The sequence below is a fragment of the Malus domestica genome, chromosome 03, assembly GCF_042453785.1.
Source record: "Malus domestica chromosome 03, GDT2T_hap1".
Taxonomy (NCBI): domain Eukaryota; kingdom Viridiplantae; phylum Streptophyta; class Magnoliopsida; order Rosales; family Rosaceae; genus Malus; species Malus domestica.
Window position 1 is genome coordinate 27,743,992 of NC_091663.1, and position 27,728 is coordinate 27,771,719.

The window sequence follows — 27,728 nt, forward strand, 5'->3', positions numbered from 1 at the left end:
GTTGATCTTATATATGGAGCACCCTAGCACCAAAAAAAAAAAAAAAGCATGGCATAAGGAAGAAGAAGAAAAAAAATGTTTAATCTCCTGAGTAAAATCTTGTCAAGCTTGTTGGAAAATTTTTCCTTCAAGTACTTAGTATTTTTGTCCATATTCCTCATACTGATATACAGATGGTTCTCCATATCCACAAACTCATCACCACCTTCTCCACCAAAGCTCCCTGTCATTGGAAACCTCCACCAACTAGGCCCGCACATTCATCGCTCACTGAACACCTTAGCTCAACGCCATGGACCTATTATGCTGCTGCATTTCGGAAGCATGCCAGTCCTTGTTGTCTCTTCGGATGATACTGCCTGCGAGATCATGAAAACCCATGACATCACATTCGCCAACAGACCCAAGAGCATTTTCTTTAAGAAGGTTTGCTACAATTTCAAAGACGTGGCCTCGGCACCTTATGGTGAGTATTGGAGGCAGGTGAAAAGTATATGTGTTTTAAATCTCTTAAGTAACAAAAGGGTTCGTTCTTTTCGTGCTGTGAGAGAAGAAGAAACCGAATCCTTGATCACCAGGATAAGGCAGTCGTCAACATCAACATCATCAGTTGTGAATTTAAGCGAAATGCTTGAGACGCTTACTAATGATGTGTTGTGTAGAGTAGCACTGGGGGCGAAGAACAGTGATCGAGGCGAAGGTGGAAAGATGTTTAAGGAGTTTTCTGGGGAGATAGTGGCCTTGATGTCATGCATCCACATTGGAGACTATATCCCATGGCTTAGTTGGGTTGGCCGTCTCAATGGTTTGGAAGCAAAGTTTGACAATCTGGCTAAACGGGTCAATGAATTTCTAGAAATGGTTGTTCAAGAACATATGGATGATGCTCTTATCAAGAACGAGGACCAAAAGGATCTTGTGGACGTTTTACTTTGCCTTCAGAAAGAAGGAGTGCACATAGCTGATTCTCCTATTGATGGAGTTAGCATAAAGGCTATTATCTTGGTAGTTATTTCTTACTCTTTAGTTACATATGCGTAGTTTTTTATTGAATATATACATTATATATTGTCATTAACATAATGCTAGAATTACAAAGCTTTCTGGGGCTGATATTATAGAACGTTTGCTGTGATCATATATTATTTTCTAGAAGTTAGTAAAATAAGATCGAATCATATTTATGTCAATCAAAAGTTTAAGAAAATAAGTCAATATCGAATTTTCACCTGCTCTACTCTGGTAAGAAAATATGATAAACATTGTTTTATTGCTTCATCCGCACCCTTAGTAAATTAGCACATGAGGAAAAAGATCATCCTCACTATAAATACTTATTTGAACACTTTTAAATGTTAATTCAATCACATGAGATTGACACGTAAATTTTAATTTAATCGACTTTGGATTATTAACATTCTTGTAGGATATGTTTGTTGCTGGCACCGATACCTCATTTACACTCCTAGAATGGACGATGTCTGAGTTGTTCAGACATCCAATGATCATGGAAAAACTGCAGAATGAGGTAAGGGGAATAGTCGGCAACAAAAGGGACATAATTAAAGAGGATGATTTGGTAGGGATGCACTACTTGAAAGCCGTGATCAAGGAAACTCTTCGTCTGCATCCTCCAGTACCATTACTAGTTCCCAGGATGTCGTCTCAAGATGCAACGATAAACGGTTACATCATTAAAGCCAACACACAAGTTATAGTGAATGCCTGGCAGATTGGAAGAGACCCAAAGTCATACAACAACCCGGAGGCGTACGAACCAGAAAGGTTCTTGAATAGTACACTAGATTATAAAGGGAATGACTTCCAGTACATTCCATTTGGAGCTGGCCGACGGGGTTGCCCAGGAATTCAGTTTGCCATGGCCGTCCAAGAGATTGCTTTGGCAAATTTAATGCACAAGTTTGATTGGGCACTGCCTAATGGTGCAGGAGGGGAGGACTTAGACATGACTGAGTCCACTGGAGCAAGCGTTCGTAGAGCATATCCTCTTAAAGTCGCCGCTATTCCATATTCGGGTTAATGTAGTATTGAAGGAACCAACACTATCATATGTACTGGAATATTCCATATTTCATTTAATAATATATCATCTCTCGTTTTCGTATTTCATTGAAACCTCATTCATTTTCAATTTTTAATCAAGTGTTCTTTCTTTTTTATCCACGTAGTTATTTCTATAATAAAAAATTTACACGTTAGTATATTTAAATTTTATAATGAGTTGTTTTATTAACACCCAACAATTTGGAGAGCTACTAGACTCATTCCAAAATCCTATTTCTCCACCCACCTTATTTTCCCACCCCACTCAAAAAGTTAAAAAGAAAGAATGCTCTTTTCCTGAGACTTGATATTCTGTACTTAAAATGGGTGTGGTCTCTTTGTAGCCCCAATAAGTGTTTGACACGTATTAAATTTATAACAACGAAATTAAGATAAGATAACATAATAAATACATGTTAGTCACTTATTGGGACCACAGAGAGGTCACATCCATTTTGGGTGAAGAAGATCTAGTCTTTCTTTTCCCACCCATTGGTATTCCTAAACTATCCCTTACAAAGAAAATTAGCCACCCCCACACATCCACCCACCCAACCCCATAACCACTCGACGGCAAGCAACCCACTTCTCACCGTCAGCCAACTTTGTCTCTAATTTTATCAAGACTATGAGGATGAGCGAGATCCTCGGTCGACCTCGTAGTCGCTCCATGCAATTATAACTCAAGTAGAGGATTAATTGAAGAAGAGGGGCATCAAAACCATGTCAATTAGATGACCTGAGCACAATTCCACGCGGATTGCCGAAACTATTAATGGGTATGAGAGAAAAAGAAAAAGAGTAAGGTTTCTTAAGGTAATTGAAATTGGTCTATGGTGTCTGATGAAGAGTTGGAATGGGTAGGAAGGAATTGACATAAGAGATGAGGAAAATGATTTCAACTTGGTTGGTGCCATTGCAATGGTTTCAACTTGCTGGGCTCATGTTTTCGTTCATTTTATTTAATCGAAAGTTAAAGTTTACATTGTTTTAATTTTCAGAATAAATCTAAATAATCAGAAGAATTTAACACAAAAACAAAAACGAAAGAATAAAAGGTTAAAGATGGTCTTATTAGTCATTTTGCAAAAGGTTAGAGAGGTCATTAAAATTATGGTTAAAAAGTGGGTGGAGAAATAGTGTTGGTGGGTGGGTATACAATGGCGTAGTTAGGATTTTCAAATAATGGGGTCATCATATCAACCAAAAAAGCTTCATTGAGCCATTTCGTCGAGCATCTAGTAGGCATATGCCAATTCTTATCGATATATGCCGAAAGTTTATGCTAACATATGTCGACAACTACTATTATTTATATAGCCTTGTCGAGGGTGAATGCAATATATTGTAGAGTAATGTTGAAGGATGTCAAAGCTTTTCAACTAAAGTATTTCATACATGAAGAGAGAAAAGGAAGACAAATACGATAGAAGAAAATAGAAGAAGTATGAAGTGGAGGTTGTAATTTAGTTTGTCTTAGGTGTTTATTGGGTCAAATACAATATACAAAACAAATATACATGGGGCTTCTGAAGTTGTTGGGGTCAAGGACAACCAATGACTCTATGTTGGCTCTACCACTGTAGGTATATCATCCAACAGGATTCTCACTAGATCCTCTATGTGAGAATCCTGGGAATTAGTGAATCGTGTTCGTTCATCTTACATCGTACGATTAGTTTTTGTCAGGTACTATTTATGTTTAATTTTAAATAAATTTTTTTAAATGATTTCTAACCGCACGATATACGATGAACGAACACGATTGATGAATCATCGGATACTCACAAAGAAGACCCGGCGAGAATCCGGATTCGCATATCATCACCCACAATTTATTATGGGGTTATTCAATAAATTGTGGGGTACAGTTTTTCTCTGTTCCAAAAAGAAGAAGATTTTCATTTATTTTCAAGATATTCTATGTAATACATTATACATGTTAATTAGCAAGAAGTCGATTTTCTTCATCCTAATTAATAGTAAGGGCTACAGTTTTGCTTGGATATTTGATTCTCTAAGGTTGAAACTTGAAGGCGATGCTCAGGTGGTAATCGATCCAGCAAATTGTTTTAAGTGATGAAGGCCTAGTGTTGCAGAGTTGGAGGTTCTGATCCTGAAGTGGGATTCAAGGAAGGGGGATGGAAAAACACCGAGAGACGTATCCATTAGAGGAGTGAAAGAGGTGGGGATACCGTAACATTACAATAAAAACAAAAAAACATGAAGACAGAACACCATCAGAAGCCCAAACACCAACTTACAGAAACAGAAAAGATACCTCGGCCGACAGCAAGCAGAAATAGTGAAGAACACCCACTCCTATATACGAACTTAAAATACAATTGGCAAACTCAAGTTGGGCATCGCAGACATAGTAGAGAATTGAGTAGCACAATTTTGACGCCCAGCAATTTGCCGGAATACTCAGAAAACAGCCAAAGCCTAGCCGGAAACCATCGAAATCTCCGTGAAGGAGGAGAAAAACTTGTGTGGAGCTCAGTTTGCCACTGGATTTTGCTGAATGGCACTACTGATAATATTTTAATTTCTGGATTGAGTTTCTTCAATGGAATAGTAAAAACAGAAAATGTATAGAGAGAAAGTGATTAGGGAGCCATGGAAGCTTCAAGGTTCATTGGATTCCTCTCTGCCAAGCAAGAAGCTCGGAGAGTATATATTACTGTTAGAGGAGTGAGTAACAACCTCACTCTCTCACATCATTATAAATCAATCACAACCATCCATTCTTAAGTGATCATGTAAGATGCTTACACTTGCCATGAGCTATGACTCATTTCAATCTAATCTAGATGCCATATGGAATGTGATCCAAAGGCTCACATTAAATCTTACAACTTGCATATAATAAAATCGACACAGCAAATACATTTATACATTTATACACCAATACTCCCTTCTAAATGTTTTGTTGATTTCACTCCAAGTGCAGCTCTTAAATACTCAAATTGATCCTTAGGAAGAGCCTTGGTAAAAATGTCTGCCAATTGCTTCTTTGTTCTGCAGTAGTTCAATTCAATGGTGCCATCTTGAATAGCATCCCTTATAAAGTGATACCTCATGTTGATATGCTTTGTTTTCTGGTGGAACACTGGGTTCTTCGACATGGCTATGGCAGAGGTGTTGTCACACAACAAAGGTGTAGCCTCCACTTGTTCTTCTCCAAAATCAGATAACACAAACCTCAACCACATTGGTTGTGTTGTAGCTTTTGCAACACTTACATATTCATCTTCTGTAATGGATAAAGCCACATTGCATTGCTTAACTGAAGCCCAAGAATTGCATAGCCCCGAAGTACTCTTCATATCATCCAAGCTTCCTGACCAGTCACTATCACAATAACCTATCAACACAGCAGCTTTACCCTTCACATACTCAATCCCAAAGTCCAGTGTCCTTTGTACATATCTCAAGACCCTTTTAGCTACCCCTATGTGCTTCCTGGTAGGCTTATCATAAATCTTGCCAATAAACATGATGCATACATCAAATCTGGTCTAGTATATGTTAGGTATAACAAACTACCAACCATTTTTCTATACAAGCCTTCACCAGCATCCTCATTTCCATCAACCTTATATAGCCTCTCATTGATTGCAAGTGGAGTCTTCACAGCTTTACAATCTTTTAACCCAAACTTCTCAAGTAAAGACTCGACATATTTCTTGTGATGAATAAATATACCCTTATCAGTTTGAATTATGCCTAAACCAAGGAAATGATGTAACAATCCCAAGTTTGACATTTCATATTGTTTCATCATATCCGTCTTAAATTCTTGAATCATTTCATCAAAACTCCCTGTGTAGATAATGTCATCTACTTACAGAGACACAATAAGCACACCTGCATCATTGAATTTAGTATACAAAGTAGCTTCACTTTGACTTTTCTTAACCCCAGACTTGTTGAAGTATGTATCTATCTCATCATATCAAGCTCTAGGAGCTTGTTTCAGATCATATAAGGCATTTTTCAGTCTGTAAACTTTGTCTTTTTGCCCTTGGACTTCAAATCCTTGTGGTTGATCAACATATACTTCCTCACGTAGTGTACCATTTAGAAATGCAGATTTGACATCTAATTGGAACAATTTCCATTCCTTTTGAGATGCCAATGCAATTAAGGTTCTAATGGTATTAAGCTTTGCCATTGGTGCAAAGGTCTCATTGAAATCAACCTCAGGCTTCTGAGAGTAGCTCTTTGCCACTAACCTTGCCTTGTTCTTCTGCACTGAGCCATCCGGATTAAGCTTTGTCTTATAGACCCATTTGACACCAATTATTGGTTTATCAAATGGCATATTAACTAACTCACATGTGTCATTATTTTCTATCATTTCTATCTCTGTGGACATAGCTCTTCTCCAAGCTTCATCCCCTGATCAAAACACTTGGGAACATTACACAGAAATTGCACCTCTCACACACTTCATTTAAGCTCCTGAACCTGAGAGGTGTGTGATCATACTCTTGTGGTCTAGTGTGACTCACTTGTTCCCCTTGACTTGGAGGAGAAACAATAACTTGTTCTTGTTGCTCCTGTAATGGTTCTGTGCATTCCAATTCTTCATCATTCTCTGCAATTTCAACATCACTCTCTTCATCTTCATATACTTCATTTAAGACTGAGATGGGCAAATTCTTCTCATCACAAGATTTCCAATCCCAACAAGAGTTCTCATCAAAGATTACATCTCTAGAGATAACAATCTTATTAGTTTTAGGATTGAATAACTTATAACCCTTCTCACAGGTTCCATAACCAAGAAAAATGCATTTGACACTTGTTGCATCCAGTTTCTGTCTCATATGTGACGGAACTTGTGCATAGCATAGAGATCCAAACACTCTTAAGTGTTTCACTCCAGGCTTCCTTCCACTATAAGTTTCAAATGGAGTCTTCTTATTCGGGGCTTTGGTAGGACATCTATTGAGAATATAGACTGCAGTGTTAACTGCTTCTGCCTAAAACTTAAATGGAATACCCTTCTCCAACAACATGCACTTAGCCATTTCTACAATGGTCCTATTTCTTCTTTCTGCAACACCATTCTGTTGAGGAGAGTAGGCCACTGTGAGCTGTCTTTCCAAACCAAGATCTTCACAAAACTAAGAAAATTCAAGGGAAGTGTACTCTCCTCCCCTGTCACTTCTTAATTTTTTTTAGTTTGTACCCACTTTGTAGTTCAACAGTTGATTTGAATCACTTTGAAGTTCAACAGTTGCTTTGAATTTCTTGAACACACCAAATGCCTCATATTTACATCTCAGAAAATAGACCCATCCCATTCTAGTGCAATCATTTGTGAAGGTGATGAAATACTTGTTTCCAGCTTTGGTAGGTGTTTGCATTGGTTCACATATGTAAGTGTGAATCAATTCCAATGATAAAACAGCTTTCCACTTTGTTTCTTTAGGAAAAGCATCTCTGGAATGCTCTCCACTTCTTACCCTTTGTCTTCCAATTCTTTGTGGGTTTAAAGTTTTGATTGACATTATAATTGTTCTTCCTGTGAGCTATACTTAAGCTAGCAAAAGCTTTCTCAGTACTAGTTTCAGAATGCCTCTCAATTCTTTGTTCATACCCTTTTAGAGTAGCAACTACATCCTGCACATCAACTATCTCCAAATCCCTAGTATTTTCAATCATAGCTACAATACTATCATAGGATTTAGGAAGGCTAATTAATAACTTATGCACAATTCTTTGATTTCCAATATCTTCACAATAACTTTTCATTTGTGTAATAAGATCAAGTAATCGCACAAGATACATAGAGAATGCTTCATGCTCACCCATCCGAGTATATTCAAAATCACGCCTTAAACATTGAAGTTTGACAGATCTTACATGTTTATCTCCAATAAACTCTTGTTTCAGTATATCCCAGGCCTCTTTTGTTTCAGTTCCTTGAATGATGCCGAGAGCCTTAGCATCTTTGACTGTGTTCTCCTTCAGAAGCTTAAGCTCAGTTGTAGTGATCTTTTCTTCTCTCTTCGCCGGATGACTGTACCCCTTCTCAACCATATCCCACAGATCGTGAGATCTAAATATGGTTTTCATCTTTATCTGCTAGAAATCAAAGTTTTCTCCATTGAAAACCGGTGCTCGAAGATCAGCACCCCTCGATCCAGCCATATTAGACTTGTTATCAAGTAACCTAGAAATTTTCAAAGCTTTCTTTGGTCGTAGCAAAACCCGATTCTCCTTCAAGTTTCGTCGCTGTCAACCAAGTCACAGTTTCATGCCCAGATCGAGATCGAACCTGGCTCTGAGGCTATGATAGTGTTTTAATTTCTGGATTGAGTTTCTTCAATGGAATAGTAAAAACAGAAAATGTACAGAGAGAAAGAGATTAGAGAGCCATGGAAGCTTCAAGGTTCATTGGATTCCTCTCTGCCAAGCAAGAAGCTCGGAGAGTATATATTACTGTTAGAGGAGTGAGTAACAACCTCACTCTCTCACATCATTACAAATCAATCACAACCATCCATTCTTAAGTCATCATGTAAGATGCTTACACTTGTCATGAGCTATACCCATTTCAATCTAATCTAGATGCCATATGGAATGTGATCCAAAGGCTCACATTAAATCTTACAACTTGCATATAATAAAACCGACACAACAAATACATTTATACACCAATAACTACAAACCATTCAAAATTTGTCACGTGGTAAGCTTGAGTGTATTTTTTTTATACCCTGTATTTATCTTTAAAACATTATAATTAATTTTTCACCTAATTAATATACACCGTCAAGTTCATCTAATAACCCATGATTTTCCTCTTTTCTTCCCGCTCTTTTTTCCTTATTAGATTTTCCCTTATTCCCCAACGAGGTTTCTTGTTGTTCTTCCCAATAAATCTGTAGAAAAATATTAAGAAAAGAAAAACCAATCAATATTAGACTTGACCTAGTAATCGTTCCGTTCTTCCCAACAACCCTCAAGTCTAAACATATACCAAATTTTCTCCACCACTTAAATCGTCATTCGTTCATGGAAAATTTGAGGGCAAGATGTGATTGATGAAATAATGGATTGGGAATTGCAATGAAGTCTGTGTTGGTTTATGGCAGAGAACCCAGAAGCAAACAATTACAACTTCTCTTATATCCTATCTAACAAACTTTCAACCAAATGTCGCTCTCACATAGCTTTTTTCAAAAATGAAATTTGTTGATGCACAAAATCAGTGAGGACTTTGGTACAACAGAAAGTGTTAAGTTTGTGACCTTCGCTAGATTGTTCCGGTCACTAGTGTGGATACGTATGTAAATGGATATAGGCAGGGAAGCAAACACAAGATGTACGTGGTTCACCCAGATTGGCTACGTCCACGGAGTAGAGGAGTTCTCATTAATTGTAAAGGGTTTACACAAGTACATAGGTTCAAGCTCTCCTTTAGTTAGTACAAGTGAATGATTTAGTACAAATGACATTCAGAAATATTGTGAGAGAATGATCTCTATTTATAGAAGAGAGTTTCTAGTTTCATTCTGACATTGACACGTGTCGTGTTGTGATTGGCTTCTGATGTTGACATGTATCGCGCTATGATTGGCTTCTGATGTTGACACGTGTCGCGCTGTGATTGGCCTCTTGGTTTGAGGGAAACTCTTCTGGGTCCTTGACGGTATAACGTTGACCGGTGCTCAGTAGTTTCGGGATTGGTCAAGTATGGTACAAACAGTGCTCCCCCTAAGTTCCCGAGTGGGGGAAGCTCCTCGGTTGGGGACTTATTATCTATCTCATACGTAGATGTGGCATCTTCTCTGGAAGTACTTTTTCTCCATCAAGGGGTGGTATCTTTAACCGATGAAGATGCACAAGGTAATGTATCAATTTCACTTGAAGCTTACTTGTAGTTTCGGGCTTGGTCAAGTATGATACAAAACCCTATAGTATGAGTCCCCCAAGTCGCCGAGCTAGGAGATTTGCCGAAAGAGGTAACAGACAAGGTAAGCAATCAAACTTCCAAGCAAGCAACCTGGATCGGAGATTCGACTTCGGCTTCCGGTTGATTGTTATCCTGCTCCTTGTGTCGTAAACAGCAACAAGGATAAGAGAAGCAAATGGAGAAGAGATGATATGAGACACTTTTGTTTTTGAAGAAGTAACTTTCCACAGGCTTATTCTTGAACTGGGCTGGAGGGTTTTCTAGTTTCCTCCAGAGTATAAGGCCGACTCAAGAATTTAAGGGTCAAAACAAGTCCATCAAATCAATAGTGCGTTTGACCTTGATGATATGGGATACTTTTGCTGTTGACGAAGTAATAGATGAATCGGCACGTATTCTGTTACGCTTGTCTCCACATGCTTCCTTGTATCCTTCTCACTTACTCTATCTGTTCCTCAGGCAGATGTGGTATCTTTTCTGGAAGCATAAGATGTTGAAGATGAGTACTCGAGAGCAATGCCAAGTAAGTAATCAGGCAAGGGGTTCCAGGCAGTCAATTCCTGACTGGAAGCATGATTCCAAGTGTTGACTGATTGCTCTATTTGTCCTTGTCTTGCAGGTAGTAACAAGGGCAAAGGAAAAGACAGGGAAAAAACATGATATGAGATACTCTTGCTTTTGACCCTGATGATATGAGATACTCTTGCTCTGGTGTGGCTGGTTTGCATAGGTATTATTGGGGGGAAGAAAGCTGAGTATTTCAAGAGGCTTCGTTGGGAGTACCCTCTCAGATATGAGGAAGGGTTGAGCATTTTTGCAGGTCTGCCTGTCCGTGGAGAATGGAGGTCGACATATATAGGAGTCTCCCTAACAACAAGTAGTAATGTTATTCCTTTACCCTTCTTGGTCGTAGCAATGTAATGGGAACTGCAAGCTTCACGTGTTTTAACTTTGTCAGAGCACTTTGAAAAAGTGGTATGTGGTATCTGGAAAGCTGATGTTGCGTGTGAAGATTGCAGACAAGCTTTATCCAAGGAAATTTGGCTCTCGAAGTTCGAAGGGTGATGCCTCTTCGGTTTTTGAACAAGCAATCCTGTTGGGGATCTGACTCTCGAGATTCGGAGAACGGTGCCTCTTTGATTTTTGAGAAAGCAATCCTGTTGGGAGTCTAGCTCTTGAGATTCGGAGAGCAGTGCCTCTTCGATTTTTGAGAAAGTAATCCTGTTGGGAGTCTGGCTCTCAAGATTCGGAGGGCGGTGCTTCTTCGATTTTTGAGCAAGTAATCCTATTGGAAGTCTGGCTCTCGAGATTCGGCGAGCGGTGCCTCTTTGATTTTTTAGCAAACAATCTTGTAGGCAGTGTTTTCTCGAATATGAGTAAAGGTTGGGTATTTTTGCCAGTCTACCTTGCCACGGAGCATGGAGGTTGACACACATAGGGACTTTTCAGTTATCAAGTAGTGGTGCTGTTCCTTTACCCTTGTGGGTAATAGTAGGGTAGTTGGACCTTCAAAATTTATGTGTCTAAACTTTGTCAGAGATCTTTGGCAAAGTTATCTATGGTACCCGAGGAGCTGATGTTGCATGTGGAAAGTGGTGCCTCTTCGAAATCTGAATAGTGGTGCCTCTTCGATTTTTAAACCAACGGCCCTGTTACCCTTTCTTTTATAAGGGCACTAATTGTGTGGAAGAAGTACATTCAGAGAGTTATTGCTTGTAGGAATTTTCCCTTTATTTTTGTACTTAAGAGATTTATTGCACCTCATTTCTCCTTCATCATTTTCGAGAATGTCTGGCCCATCCGATCATCGTTTTGACTTGAACTTTGGTGAAGAGGCAGCCATACCTTCTCAAGATAACATATGGCGCCCATCCTTCTTATCCCCTACTGGTCCTCTTACCGTTGGGGACTCTGTGATGAAGAATGATATGACCGCTGCGGTGGTGGCCAGGAACCTTCTCACTCCTAAAGATAACAGATTACTTTCCAAACGGTCTGATGAGTCGGTTGTTAAGGATTTTTTGGCTCTCGGTGTTCAGTGTGCAGGTTCTGTGTCTAATATGGCCCAACGCCTATTTGCTCAAACCCGCCAAGTTGAATCATTGGCGGCTGAAGTGATAAGTCTCAAACAGGATTTCAGAGGGCTCAAGCATGAGAATAAATAATTGCACAGGCTTGCACATGACTATGCTACAAACATGAAGAGGAAGCTCGACCAGCTGCAGAAATCTGATGGTCAGATTTTACTTGATCATCAAAGGTTTGTGGGTTTGTTCCAAAGGCATTTATTGCCTTCGTCTTCTGGGGCTGTACCGCGTAATGAAGCTCCAAATGATCAACCTTCGATGCCTCCTCCTTCTGGGGTTCTGCCTAGTACTAAGGCTCCGAATAATCACCCTCTGGTGCCTCCTCTTTCTGGGGCTCTGCCGACTGCTGAGACTTCTCCTGAGCAACCTTTGTGAAAGCTTCCTCTTGTTTGTTTAATTTGATTCATGTATATGTACATATTTGTAACTTATCAGAGATATCAATAAACAAGCTTTGCTTCATTTCAACGTATTGTTCCCTAAGTTCTTTGAATTTTTCCTTTTGTTGAAGCTTGTATGTTGAAGCTTTGTGAGTGAAGAATGTAGGTTGAGGTAGTGCTCCCTTAATTTCCCGAGTGAGGAAAACTTCTCGTTTGGAGACTTGAAAAATCCAAGTCATTGAGTGGTCGTGAGACTTCCGAGTATCAAGGTACAGTAGCATATGGTAGGAGTCCCCCAAGTCTCCGGTCGAGGGAGTTGACGAATGAGGCATTTCCTTTCTAAGTGGTAGCCCAAAACTCCTTCATAAATATTTGTTATGAAAGTTGTTAGGCCCAAATAAGAGGAGGCCTAGGCAATTTTGTTTTTAATTTTTATTTTTATTTTTTCGAATTTCCGAAAAAAAAAAAAAAATATATATATATATATATATATATATATATATATATATATATATTAAAGCTTTGGTGTTGAAGCTTTGTTGGGTACCATGAATTAATTTTGCTTCACACTATCTTGATCAAGATAGTGTGAAGCTTTTGTAGGTGAAGCTTTTATGTTGAAGCTTTGTAGGTGAAGCTTTTGTGGGTAAAGCTTTTTTGGTGGGTGAAGCTTTTGTGGGTGAAGCTTTTGTTGGTGAAGCTTTTATGGGTGAAGCTTTTGTAGGTGATGCCTTAGGGGCCCGACGTCCTGATTTGCACACTACAGGCCAGAGATTGGCTCTGATACCAAATTGTCACATCCCGGCCCGACCCTGGCCCCTACCACATCCTGGGCTCAACTGCACTGTAGCACGATATTGTCCGCTTTAGGCCCCGACCACGTCCTCACAGTTTTGTTTCTAGGAACTCACACGAGAACTTCCCAGTGGGTCATCCATCATGGGATTGCTCTCGCGCGAACTCGCTTAACTTCGGAGTTCCGATGGAATCTGAAGCCAGTGAGCTTCCAAAAGGCCTTATGCTAGGTAGAGATGAGAATATACATATAAGGCTTACAAGATTCACTCCCTTGGGCGATTGGGATGTAATAGAGTTTATCCACATCGTATGAAAAATCTAGCAATATTCTCGTTAAGTAGATGAGTTGGCTTGACAAAAATACCTTAAAAAGGTATGATTGTTCATGTGACAATTTAACGAGAATATTGTGGTTTGCATTTAATATTATAAGCATGGTTGGCTCTGATATCAAACTGACACACCTCAAACTCAATAACACAAATTACAAGGTCGTGATGTGCTGACCATCACCAAATTAATCATATGACCCCATCAAAGGATGACGCCATGATTATTATTGTTATTGAAGTTTCTCCTATTTAAATTCATTTCACCAAAAAAAAAAAAAAGTTTTATTTTATACTTTCAGTGATTGCTTGCTCCAACAATTTAACAACAATAAGTTTATGGGGAGAACTAAAAAATATGAATTTGAGAAATTATTATGCAATTGAGGCGTGTTCTTCTACTTTTGCATGGAGATTTACTTTTGATAATTGCCTAGATAATGGTTTCTATTGTAAATCATACGAATTTTTTTTGGGTCTGTAACATTGATGTTAACTACATTGCAATATTTAAGAATTGAAGGAAAAATTAAGAAAAAAGGATGAACAGAAGGATGAACATTAGAGAGAGAGAGAGAGTTTAGATAGAGAAATATGATTTGTATTAACTGACCAAATGAATATTACATACTCTATTTTTATAAGAGAAATACTAACTACTTTAACCAAATACTAACAAACTTACTAACTATATTACTGACTTGTACCCTTAATACTCCCCCTCAATCTCAACTGAGGTATCCCAGTTTGAGATTGCAGTAGAATCTCAAATAGCAAACACTAAAATATGGACAAATGGACACACTGCGGAGTGTTCTTGTTCCAATTTGACTTTGGTGATGCTTTCTGATCGGAAAAAGTTTTGTTGCCTTGAGATTGCAGCAATTTGAGCTTGCTAATCTCCTTTCATCGTATAATAGAAAACAATTTATTCAGTAACTGTAGCTGAAGGAATGAGATGCTTATCAATCACTGCCATGATATCACTACAAATGGTTGAGAGCTCTGATTCAACCTTTTGTCTATACTCTTTGAGTTGCTTCACATGAATCTCATTTCCTTTTGCTTCCTTTTTCTGTTCAATTGATGATAGGATCTTTCATGATGCGCAATGAGCACCAACAACATTCTTGTACCCAACAGTGAGCAAGTTTCTCATTTCAACCGTCAATTGAACATCAAGATTTGCGACCTTCTTCATTGCATCAACCATCTCATCCTATCGCTTTGCCTGCTCAGCAAGCTTGGCAAGGTAAGCGAAGTTCTCACGTTCAGTAGCGAGACCCCAACGGATACAACAAAACAAACAGCAACCCGATCCTCCAACAGACACAACAAACTCTGCAATCTTCTATCCACGTTTTCCACCTCATCTTCCAACCATGAACTGAAACAAATAACGCCCAGAAAAACCCAATCCTTCAAGCTTCAAGCTTTCAGCAATGGAGAATTTTATAATCCCCTGCAAATGAAGCCTTTCAACTACCATCATTCCCTCCAAATTTAGCTACCCATCTGAATTTTCACCACGCCAAACCAAACCCACAAAGTTCTACTCACTAATAACACTTGTTGATAAAATGCACAGATGCTATTTACTCATATAAAAATCCAATATTCCCATCCAAAACATCCAATATTCCACAGCCTCTTATAAAATTGTAACACACCCTCATGCCGATTAACAATTTCTTGCGGGATTACCCTTCGTGGGATTTACCATCAACAATCTCATTCAACTTGGCTACGGCCTTTATTATTTACAAAAGCAGAAAATTAACCAACTATAGTGTGGCATCGGCCTTAACTATAGCACCATGGGATTGCCCTTTGGGGATTTTACCAAAACACAACTTCTTTGAATAATGGCATTGGCCTTCACAATTTCAACAACTGAAAATCAACATCTATGTAGGATTACCCTTCGTGGGATTTACCTACTCACATCACGGAATTACCCTTCGTGGGATTTACCGTTAACAACTTCTTCTAACTTCATCGTATAACCGGACTTACTGTAGATTCATGCTAACAATTGAGTTGGTTAGACTTGACATTATAGGCTGAGATAAGAGAAAATTACTACACAAACTCCTTAATGGAATTGCAAGAGACAAGAATTGGATACTGCAAAAAGTAATTCGACAATGAACACCCTAAAGATATCAGTAGTAATCAAACCCAAGAATTCATACCCATTTCACCATACATATCAAGATTTGCAGAAAAATCAAACCCAACAAAAGAAACAGAGCAGAAAGTCCCCTACCACACTATAGAAGGTGCAAAAGAAGGTGCCAACGGGCATGTGGTGAAAGTAGCATCCCCTGGAACAAGGATCATTGAGCAGAGCAACAGAGAGTACAAATATGAACAATCAATCAAGTCGCTCACATGCCATCTTCACAGTACAAATCACCTTGTTGAATACCCAAAGAAAACTCAAACTCAAACTGGTAGTGCCATTTTCCATAATCCAACAATATTCTTGAAATTGGGAGCACACAGAAACACAAATACCCAAATCTTGAACAAATATACTTCCAAAAGACAACACAAGCCACAACCAAGTAGTAGAACTGTAATTCTTAACCAGCAACAAAAAACTTGAAAAACCCAGAAAAGATCCATTCTAATTGTTCAAGAATTCAGAGAAAAGGGACTGAAAAACATAACCTTCACATGAAACTTTTGAGTTTGGCATTTCGGCAAACACCCGGAGTGCACCCATGTTTGATCTTTCTTCCATACCAGAGAACAGAGTAAAGATCAAAGAATTCATTGACCCATTTCTTCAAACAGTTGGAGGGGCATAGAATTAGAACATGAAGTGCTCCCAAAACCAGAATCCACCTTCAGCCACCAGAAAATCGTCAACTCGAGGAAATAGAATTAGAGCAACTCGATCTTTCTTGCTCCAACCTTCCACTTTTGACCACACAAGATCTGAAGAAGAAAACTTCAGTGCAGGTCAATATGGGCTTTTCTGCAAATAGCAAAGGCAAACTCCTAAAGCCAGCTCGAATGACCTCTCTGTTTGCAATCCGGTGTCGAAACGAGAGAGGATTCATCGAGATCAATGGTGAAATCTCAATTCATATCCTAGAAAAATAAACCAAGAACAATCAATGAAGCACTGAAAATCTAATGAAAATTCGAAGAGAAACTAAACTAGGAAAAAAAAAATTAAACTATTAAGAAGTGAAACCACCAGAATCCATGGCGTGAGCATAGTGGCTCTGATACCATGTTAACTACAGTGCAATATTTAGGAATTAAAGGGGAAATTAAGAAGAAAGGATGAACATTAGAGAGAGAGAGTTTATCCATGGCGTAAGCCTAGTGGCTCTGATACCATGTTAACTACATTGCAATATTTAGGAATTGAAGGGAAAATTAAGAAGAAAGGATGAACATTAAAGAGAGAGAGAGTTTAGAGAGAGAAATATGATTTGTATTAACTGACCAAATGAATATTATACACTCTGTTTTTATAAGAGAAATACTAACTACTTTAATCAAATACTAACAAACTTATTAACTGCATTTCTAACTGTATTACTGACTTGTACCCTTAATAATTGAAGCACATAACTAGCCTAAGGAGGAGCTGAAGAAAGTTTTGTTTTTGACATAAATATCTAATAACTCTAAAAATAGTAACACTAAAAAAAACAGCAATACTAGAGATGTGGAGCGGCGACATGATTTTATCATTTTATTTTGTTTCTATTTAATAATTTTAAGAAGTTGTCCTAGAATTTGGTTTGATTTCTCTATAGGAGAGCTTGTTGGTTTGATTGCTCTCTATAGGAGAGTGCATGATTTTAATTTTCATTTTGGTATGCTACCTCTTTTGGATCTATGTGTGAAGGGTGGTACTGTTTGATTTGCCGAATCTACTTCATTTAGTGTTCTAGGATCGTGATTGATTGATTTGACTATTGCAATCAATCCTTTCAAAATAATCAAACTAAACACGTCCTATCTATTACTCTACTGTGCAACAAGTAGACAACAAAATAGTGGCTCAAACATGCACGCCATGAAAATAAGCTTCGACTTAAGCAACTTGATTTCGAGACAAAAATTAAGTTATGGACACAACTGAGATGTGTGATGGGGAATGACTATAATATTCCCAACTTAGAATGAAAATCCTTAGAGGTGATGATAATTGAGTTGGATTTTTATTTCTTCTATTTTCGATTAATAGGTTGTCTTTTGTTAGATTATTTGTACTTGCATTCCATTGTTAATTAATATGAACTATTTATATATGCAGAATTTAATATATAAAATAGAAATTATGAAATAATAATAATAATAGTTTAACAAAAATGCTATTCTTATCGTATATTTGTGATATTATTTGTACCATTTTTCTAATAGAGATAAAACTCACATGCGTTGGCGGACCTACCTCTATTAGAGAGATGGTATGGTATAACTAGATGGTAAGTGTAGCACTACTCATAGTTTAATTTGACATATCAAGTGGAGAGCAAAACTTTAAAAGATGTCAAAGTGCTACGCATATCGCTTTCTATTTCCTTGATAAATTTGAATAGTAAGGAAGAATAACGAATACATAGGTCTTTTTTATTACTTCAAATCGTCACACCATACAGCCATACGGCATCTATAAGCAAATACATATCGGAAATACAACATACACAATTGAAAACTCAAACAGGCTCACTAAGGTACTCTATCACTCCTCCCCTGTTAAAACAACATTGTCCTCAGTTGAGCAGCAATAACAAGAAAGAAGATGTTCGCTCCCTAAATCCGCCATGGTGCCTTGCGGGCAAGCCAGGGATTTACTTCACATACGAGATTGGTGGGTGCGGGCGTGCCACTTCTAGATGCCGCTAGTAGACGGGATTTGAATGATTGAGGTTGCGCCTTTTGACTTCAAATCAAGAGATTGTGCCATTTGAGTGGGAGTTGCTCAAATTAAGGTTCTTTGTTTGCCTTAAAAATAAGGACTTTACTTATATGGAGAGATAGAACAATATGTAAATGACAAGGTTGCTTGGAAATATAAATGACAGAGGAAAGTGACTAATATTGCAGATTGCTTGTAATTTATATGACTGGAAATGAGTACATAAAAGCTACAAATGAGATCGATACCGCAAGTGAGCAGCAGAGCTAATAAACTAGATAAAAGAAGGCTTTTGGCAAATCTGGTTTGAGCAGAGTTTATGCTTTTGTTTGTTTGTTTGAGTGGCCATAATCCTTCTCCATCTGTTTCTTTATATAGAGGTCTGGAAGAAACCACCTGCTAAGGTTTTTGTACTTGCCCGAAAGAAGCTTGGGCAGCTTGTATTCCATTGCTTGGGCAGCTTGTAGTTCACTTGCCAACTTGCATGGAGAAATAATATTAAAAGGGGAACTTGTATTTCCACCACATGCTTTCATCACATGTTTTCCCACTTGTAATAAACTAACATTAAAAAGAAGCAAGTTGGCTTCTTTCACATGTTCCTTGCCCGAAAGCTTGCTGATGCCTTTCCATCTACTTGCAATACATGCATGTATCTTGATTAAACAAAGGCTAGACAAACCTCCACCACCCAAACAAATAGGAGAAACAATATTATAGTGTAAAACCTATCCCACTTGCACCAAATATCTCTCCAGATTAGTCTTCTTGCTCATTAATCCTTTAAATACCATATTTTACCCAAATTGCCCAAATAAGTAAAAATGGGTATATTTTGAATGCAAACAGTGCCCCCCAAGTTTTACAAATTTGAGCAAAATTTGTGAAACTTACAACTCCAATGCTGCCAGGAATGATATCAAAGGAAGAGGCACGTCTACCCCTTCGGTTCTTTTGTCATTGATAAACTTGGCAAAATGAGCAAGGCAATTTGGTAGTGCAGGTGGCATTGAAAAGAATGTTGTCTGACTTGTGTTTCTTCTTGTTGATACCAAAAAACATAGGAGCATCCTCACTGGTTACTGAGATAGTAAACTAGAAAAATGCCCGAAGTCGGGCAAACTGAAAAAGAGAGTTAAGAGAGAAATAAACTTGGGCAACTATTCTATTTTGTCCTTTTCTTTTGGCCTCTTTTCATATGTAATATAATATAATATAATACATACATATATATATATATATATATATATATATATATATATATAATAGCCCACTCGGCAAAGTACTTTTAATTGCCTCACTTTATATAATATAATATAGCATAAATATAATACATATACATATATAGGTAGAAGGCCCATTCGGGCAAGTATAATATATATATATATATATATATGGAGCCCTTTCGGGCAAAGTGAAGGACAAGACAGGGAGAAAGAGAAAAAGAGGAACAGGAAAAAAGAAAAGGAAAGAGGGAGAGAGAGAGAGAAATAAGAAAAAGAAAGAAAGAAAGATCCTCTTTCGGGCAAAAGAGGGGACCGAAGAGAGTAAGAAAAAGAAAAAAGAACAAGAGAGAGAAAGAGAGAGAGAAGTAGTGATAAATAAATAAGAAAAAGGGAAAAAGTAAGAGAGTCTTAACTTGAAGTCACCAAACCCAAACAAACCCAGACTATTTTTCTCTCCAGTCAGTGTGTTTTCTGTTTGCTTTATTTCTGGGTTCTCCGTAGAGACTGGGTTTTTATTTCCCTATTTATAGAATCCTCCTCAGGATCTCCAGCAGCTGGAGGAGTTCTGCAGAATCCAAAAGTCAAATATTCCAAGGAATTGCCTCTCCGAAGCTTCGATGGTAGCGGATTATGACCTGGAAGGAGAATGGGATTTATTCAGAACTCCAGAGCCTATCATTGAAGAACTGGCCATTGGCCTTGATCCCATGACACCCATTGCAGCAACCATTTCCATTGATATCTTGCGGCAAAGATATCACATTCTCGCAAGGACTCAGGGTTGGTTGCAGATCTTAAATCACCTCAAAGTGAGCAGCTTTCGATTGATGTCTTCTATGACAAGGATATCTTAAGGAAAGGCACGATAAGAGCACCGCTTTCTGAGGCTATGTTGTTGGTTGAATGATGTCTGCCATTGTTCCCTCACTCCGACTCCTGCGCATCGAGAAATCCTGCTTGAGGTTCAGAATTCTGCTTCCCAAATCAAGGTAGTGCTGTCTACTTTGCGCTGTTGCTTTTGTTCCGCTCGGAGGGAGGTGGTCATGTTTGACCGATCTGCAGAATTATTCGGAGAGCTAGACTTGATTGCCGGTTGTAGTACGCTATGTGGGGAAGAAGTCCTTCCAGATTGACGGCGCACCGGGAGTTGTAGTTCACCGCAAGTTAACCAAGATATTTTGCCGTTGATATTTTGTTGAAGTGCAGATCCAAAATAGTCAGTGGTATTATTTCAAGTGACCGGGAGTGGCAACCACCACATCTGCTCCTCGATCAGTATCTCTCAGTTGTGGACCCTTTGGAGCTTCTTCATACAAACGTACAAGACATCTTTGACGACTTCCCAAACTTGACTGCCTCCTTTTGAATCTGTTTTGCCAGCTCCTTAGTTGATGATAACATCAATACAGTTGGAAATGGAAAGAATGAGCGGGGGCTGTGCTGGAGTGGTATTCTTAAAACCAGCAAGGGGAGGATCAGTAATTGTGACAAGAATACATCAAATATATTTGCTAGATCAAACGTGGGGCCCCACATCTGATTGTCAACATCTAACCAAATTGCAGCAGAGAAGATGTCCTGCCCATCGGGCAAGATTATAGCTCATTCGGGCAACAGCAACATTAATTTTCTGCTATCTTTCTCCAGCTTTCACAGTTCATATTGAAATGCAGCTTCATTGTTCTATTTTCTCACCCTGAAAGCTGGTCCCCAATAATAAATAGTAACCAAATCAGAAGCTCTTCAAGTAGCCGTCAATGGTAGTCGTCGAAGTAGCCCACCCTTGGTTGTAGGAGCTGGTGAGAGTTATGGAGACATGCAGAGTCTGTTGGTGGTGAGCAGGGAAGATGTCACTTCCGTCAGGCATGATTATGGTTCTATTGGGCACCACCAGTCGGGCAAGATAGCCCCATGTTCTTCTTGCAATAGCCATTGAGAGGCTCTCTGATATAATTTTGCACAGGAAAGCCATGATTTTGGTTTTTATAAGGCCTCCATTTCCATGAATCTGGTGAAATTTGTGGAAGGTATAGCTATTGGACAAGAGAAAAGTGGAAATGAGGGTAAAAGTGGCTACTCCCAAACTGCTCAGATTTTGATATTTTTTGTAAAGCTCCCCGGCAAGAAAACAAAAAGGAAAAGAAAGCAAGAAAGAAAAACAAAAGCAAAAGCAAAAGCAAAGTGTTTTTGTGTTTTTTTTAAATTTTAAATTTTTATATCTTTTTCTTTGTAACAGCACAAGACAACACACAAAAAAACAGAGCCCTTTTGGGCAAACAAAAAAAGGAAATTAAAGGCCCTGTTGGGTTGGCTGGAAAAAGTGAAAGAACAAATAAAAGGGAAGACTGTTAGGCAACCAAAGCAAGAGAAACAAAAAGGGACAAAGCCCTTTCGAGCAATTCAAACAAAGGAAAAGAAAGCCCAAGTCGGGCAAACTGATACACAGTTTATTCGGGCAAACTGCCCAGATTTTTTTTTTCTCTTTGCTTTTTTTCAAAACTATAATACAATATAATATATATATATATATATAAAAGTTATAAAAATAAAAGCCTATTTGGGCAAGCGCCCAGATTCCCTTTCCACATAATATACTATAATAATAATAAAAAATAAAATATATATATATATATATAGACAAAAATATATAAGCCCGCACGGGCAAAGTATATACAATACTATATATATATATATATAGCCCTTTCGGGCAACACTTTTAAAATATATTATAATACCGTATTCTATATATATATATATACAAGGTTCTAAAAAACGTTAGGCGCTAGTCGGGCGGCGGGCTAGCGCCTAGCGCCTAGGCGGCTAGGCGGGGTCTAGGCGGGCGCCTAGGCGGCCTAGGCGGATTTAGGTAAATTTCTTATATATTTTATGAATTAATTAAATTTACTATATCAAATATAAATAATTATTGATTAATATGTTATTTCTTATTAAAGAACATATATATGTGAATGTTTTATGTACATATATGATATGCTTTCTTAGAAAAAAAATTATCTAAATAATTTATAATTTATATAAAATTTATATACACACACAATATATATAACAAATTTTTAAAAATATAAAAAACCCACGTGGTGGTTTTTATTATTAAAACCATCAACCTTTTCGCATCACATGTCCACATGTCCACATGTCCACCTTGGGTGGTTTTCATTATTAAAACCACTACAGTCCATGGTTTTCTTCATTAAAACCATCAGCTTTTGGCTGTAAACTTGGATTTGAGATCCACTCCCCGCACCACTACATTTGAAATCTCTCTCTCTCTCTCTCTCTCTTTTCGCACTCTCTCCTCTCATCTTCACAGATGAGCTCCACTTCTCTGATTGCTCTGCCAGCAACATTTTTTCTTCCTTCATCTTCAGTTCACAGAGACGAGCTCCACTTCTTCGATTGCTCCGCCCAATTCTCCATCGTCTTCTCCGCCTAATTCCCCATCTTCTTGCCCTGCAAAATTTCCCAAAACATATTCTAGCACAGCGAAGATCCTTGAAAACGTTGCTGGCTCCGGTGAAGAAATCCGAAGAGTCCAGGTCAAATTTTTCGTTTTTTTTTTCCAGCAATTGCCTAGTTCACCGCCGAGACCGCCTAGCTCGCCGCCGCGACCGCCCAGCCCGCCCAGCCCGCCCAGTCGGCATCCTAGACACCGCCTAATACCCTTGCCGATTTATTGAACGTTTCTGGAAAAATCGCGGCGGCGGTCCGACGCCCAGCGCCTAGGCGGCCGCCTTGACCGCGTTTTAGAACACTGTATATATATAGCCCACACGGGCAAAGTTCTATAAATAATATATATAAAGCCCTTTCTGGTAGAGTGGAGCTTTTTAGAAAATGAAGGGAATGAGAGAAATAAATTGGAAAAGGAAAGAGGGAGAAACAAAAACGAGCCTTATTCGGGCATATTGGATGAAACTCCTTCATTGCCCATATGTTATTTTTCTCTTAACACTCAAATCTTTTTCTCTTTTTAAAATTGAGTGTAGAGAGATCAAACCCATCATTTAAATTGGTCATGCTATGTAGCTTGGGAACCATAGGAGGTGGCCATTCATGTTTGATCCCAAGCTTTGTCCTCCTTGAGATCTCGATGTGGACAACATGCTTGTGTTGGCGGGGAAGAGTGTAAGAGCTATTTTTTTCTTTTTAGGGCTTCACATGAGGTGTGGGTTCGTGCCCCCCGAGCGTTGGTGTTTAGCCTATACTAGCCATCATCTCCATCTTAGCTTGGTCTCCTACAACCATATCCATTTTCATGGATTTTTCATTGGGTGGGGCCATTGTTTGGCCTTCATCAATGTGTATGATTTGTTCTTCCTTGGTTGTAGTAGGGTGAGTGTGCTTTGTAGAGGGGATTTGACACATTTGATCTATCAACTTTCTCAAAGTTTCTCCAAAAGTTGTATAGCTTTCCTCCACCCTTTTAAAACACTTAGTCACCTCTTCACCATATTCGATGCTTGCCATATGGAGTTTGGACACCTTCTCCAATTTGCCCATATCCTCTTTGTAGAGCTTTTCATCCGGATGATCATGAGTTGGCATCTCATATATTGGCTCTATGTACTCATTGGAAGCATTTTGATACTCAAAGCCATTTGTTGGCCTATCATAGTATTCATGAATGCGATTGTCTTCAAAAGAATAATAACCTTCATCATAGCCATAAGTTGGCCAATCTTCAAGATTATTATTTATTTGATGGCCATGAGTTGGCCGACAATCATATTCCATGGGACTTGAGTATTCTTTAGCCATGTACCCATAAGTTGGCAACTCATAGGTTGGCTCTATGTGATAGCCATAGCTTGGGCGCTCTTCCACACCGTCATCCTCCAAAAAATCATGAACATAAGGATTGTTCATGATCTAACTTCATATAAGGATCCCACCGAGCGTGCCAAAATATGTTCGCTCCCTAAATCCGCCATGGCGCCTTGCGGGCAAGCCGGGGATTTACTTCACATACGAGATTGGTGGGTGCGGGCGTGCCACTACTAGATGCCGCTAGTAGACGGGATTTGAATGATTGAGGTTGCGCCTTTTGACTTCAAATCAAGAGATTGTGCCATTTGAGTGGGAGTTGCTCAAATTAAGGTTCTTTGTTTGCCTTAAAAATAAGGACTTTACTTATATGGAGAGATAGAACAATATGTAAATGACAAGGTTGCTTGGAAATATAAATGACAGAGGAAAGTGACTAATATTGCAGATTGCTTGTAATTTATATGACTGGAAATGAGTACATAAAAGCTACAAATGAGATCGATACTGCAAGTGAGCAGCAGAGCTAATAAACTAGATAAAAGAAGGTTTTTGGCAAATCTGGTTTGAGCAGAGTTTATACTTTTGTTTGTTTGTTTGAGTGTCCATAATCCTTCTCCATCTGTTTCTTTATATAGAGGTCTGGAAGAAACCCCCTGCTGAGGTTTTTGTACTTGCCCGAAAAAAGCTTGGGCAACTTGTATTCCATTGCTTGGGCAGCTTGTAGTTCACTTGCCAACTTGCATGGAGAAATAATATTAAAAGGGGAACTTGTATTTCCACCACATGCTTTCATCACATGTTTTCCCACTTGTAATAAACTAATATTAAAAAGAAGCAAGTTGGCTTCTTTCACATGTTCCTTGCCCGAAAGCTTGCTGATGCCTTTCCATCTACTTGCAATACATGCATCTTGATTAAACAAAGGCTAGACAAACCTCCACCACCCAAACAAATAGGAGAAACAATATTATAGTGTAAAACCTATCCCACTTGCACCAAATATCTCTCCAGATTAGTCTTCTTGCTCATTAATCCTTTAAATACCATATTTTACCCAAATTGCCCAAATAAGTAAAAATGGGTATATTTTGAGTGCAAACAGAAGAGGAGGTGTTCGTCCATGAAAATCAAACCCCGCAATACTCCTTGATAGAACCCAGAACTCCACTAATACGATACTGTTCCAGAAAATATTTCAAATAATCCAACTGATGGAATGGCTTATACTGTATGGGGTGATCCTTATCGATAACCTCGTTCGGAATGGTTATCAGCCCTTCAATATAGCAAAATAGCCCAACCGAGAATCTTACACTACTTTGCTTTATAATGACTCTGTTTACAAGATCGTATTCTGTCATTGCTCCAAACCCAGGCCAAACAAACCATATGCAAGCGTCATCCCTAAGATTTATTAATACATGAGTGGGTATTATCATTAGTATGGTATAGCCGCTTATATATGTTATATATATAGCCGCCTGTCCTAAGCCTATATATGTTTTAAAATCTATACAACCTACATGCTATGCAATATCCATTTACATACATTCATGCAAGCAAGATTATTGAAAGTGATGGAGGCATACCTGAAATCCATCACATGCCATGAATATGAAGGATGAAGGCAGCTGAGGATCAAACTCAATCCATTTGTCATCTTTTGTAAGTATCTCAAGACCTTTTACATGATTTTGATGAAGCATGGTGGAAAAGGTTGCATCTGCGTGAGCGAATTTTTCCATTCCCATTTCTACTTCCTTGAGTTCCTTATATTTTGTGAATCGGAGAGAATAAATAGTCGATTGAATGTGATCACCATGATATTTCTCTGCAGTGTAGTTTTCGAATACCATTCTAGTCACAACTTGATTTAGGTCTGTCATCACCTTCGTATACAGATCAGCACTCTCACTACATAAGAAATACAAATAGTTTCAAAGGTAAATTAATTAAAGTTTCAAACCTACTAGGTAATAAGGTATAGAAAACAAGTCAACAATATTTTGGATAACATGTCAATACAGCAAATATATATCGACATGTTATAGACATGCTGTCGCAAATCCATCCTTGAACTAGAAAGAGAAAACATGTCAAACGTAGTTACGCATATAACATTGAAAAGTGTATAAAAATTGAACAATCCATAATAAATTGTTAACTATTTGCCATAAATTATACCGATATTGATCATTGTCGCTAGGCCAAAAATGATGTTCGAATTGGTGCCATCTTTCAGTGTCTGTACCAGTTACCAAGCTTCCATTGAATGGCCCTACATGATGGCCATCAAGTCAAGGCATTTCTTGTGGGGTTTGGGATTTAATTTCGACTGGGAAATCAAATAGCTCTCTTATCGACCCAAAAAAGGTGTCATGAAGTTCAGGTGAAACTTTGTTAGGCATGACTGCCACGAAACAGCTAAACTCTTCAAGAGCACGGCAAACTTCCGCTCGTACTGAGAGCCAAGAACTTGACCCTGCCTTGAAGCAGTCCTCCCTGGAGAAATCGACAACTGGAATTTTGGGAACTGTTTGGGTTGCAATGATAGTGGTCATCTTTTCTTCTCACTAGTTAAGAGTTTTTGAACTGCAAGCTGTATATTCTCAACCGATCAAAAATGATATTTATAGAGTACGTACGTGGTTATGTATGTATTTTATACTTCCAAATAATTGCCCCAAACGACGGAAGCTAAACAATGAACACGAAACTCATAATATATCGAAATGAAGCTAGGAAAGTGTAGAACAAGATTGTATCTGTTTGGAGTTCAAAAAGTGGCCGGATATGGCTGGAAAATGCCTGAAAGCCTCGGAGGTCACGGGAAAACTGGGGAAAAGAGTATAAACATGCATGCAGGGGTTAGAGCTCGGGATTGAGTTCAACGCTCTACCCAATCTATCAAAGAGACATAGAGGGAGATATTTGATGTGTTCGGAACACCCACCAACTTCGACTGGATTTCGCCGGAGTTCCTCGTCAGGGTCGAGTTCAAAGCACAGGTGATGATAGAGAGTAAACCCTCAATTTAAACATATAATTCAACATCACAGAGTTTAAAATATCATCCATAAACCCAGAAATGTAGAGAAGAAGGCATAGTTCACCTGGGTTCGAGCTTTGAGAGCTACGAAGCTCTCGGCTTCAATGGTGGATCACTCCACGATGACCAAATGATGCATGCAAACACATATTCATGTTCCTTGAGTCACAAGGATTCCAAAAA

At 38.5% G+C, this 27,728-nt stretch overlaps 1 protein-coding gene and 1 long non-coding RNA gene across 2 annotated transcripts; both read left to right on the forward strand.

Annotated features, from left to right (window-relative positions):
- The first annotated feature begins 17 nt into the window (after positions 1-17).
- Positions 18-2,130, forward strand: LOC103407958 (cytochrome P450 736A117-like). The gene is made up of 2 exons (XM_008346832.4): positions 18-1,005; positions 1,427-2,130. Exons 1-2 carry the CDS (start codon positions 76-78, stop codon positions 2,039-2,041), a joined length of 1,545 nt encoding a protein of 514 aa, XP_008345054.1. The 5' UTR covers positions 18-75; the 3' UTR covers positions 2,042-2,130.
- A 22,508-nt stretch (positions 2,131-24,638) lies between these two features.
- Positions 24,639-25,000, forward strand: LOC139194258 (uncharacterized). The gene is made up of 2 exons (XR_011579018.1): positions 24,639-24,826; positions 24,942-25,000. It is a non-coding gene; the product is annotated as an uncharacterized lncRNA (long non-coding RNA).
- Positions 25,001-27,728: the final 2,728 nt, after the last annotated feature.

What these genes read in the sequence shown, in the direction of transcription:
- LOC103407958 (XM_008346832.4), top strand. Translation starts at nt 76, where the DNA reads ATGTTTAATCTCCTGAGTAAAATCTTGTCAAGCTTGTTGGAAAATTTT. An exon ending in GCATAAAGGCTATTATCTTG is followed by an intron (nt 1,006 to 1,426) that starts GTAGTTATTTCT and finishes ACATTCTTGTAG; the next exon opens with GATATGTTTGTTGCTGGCAC.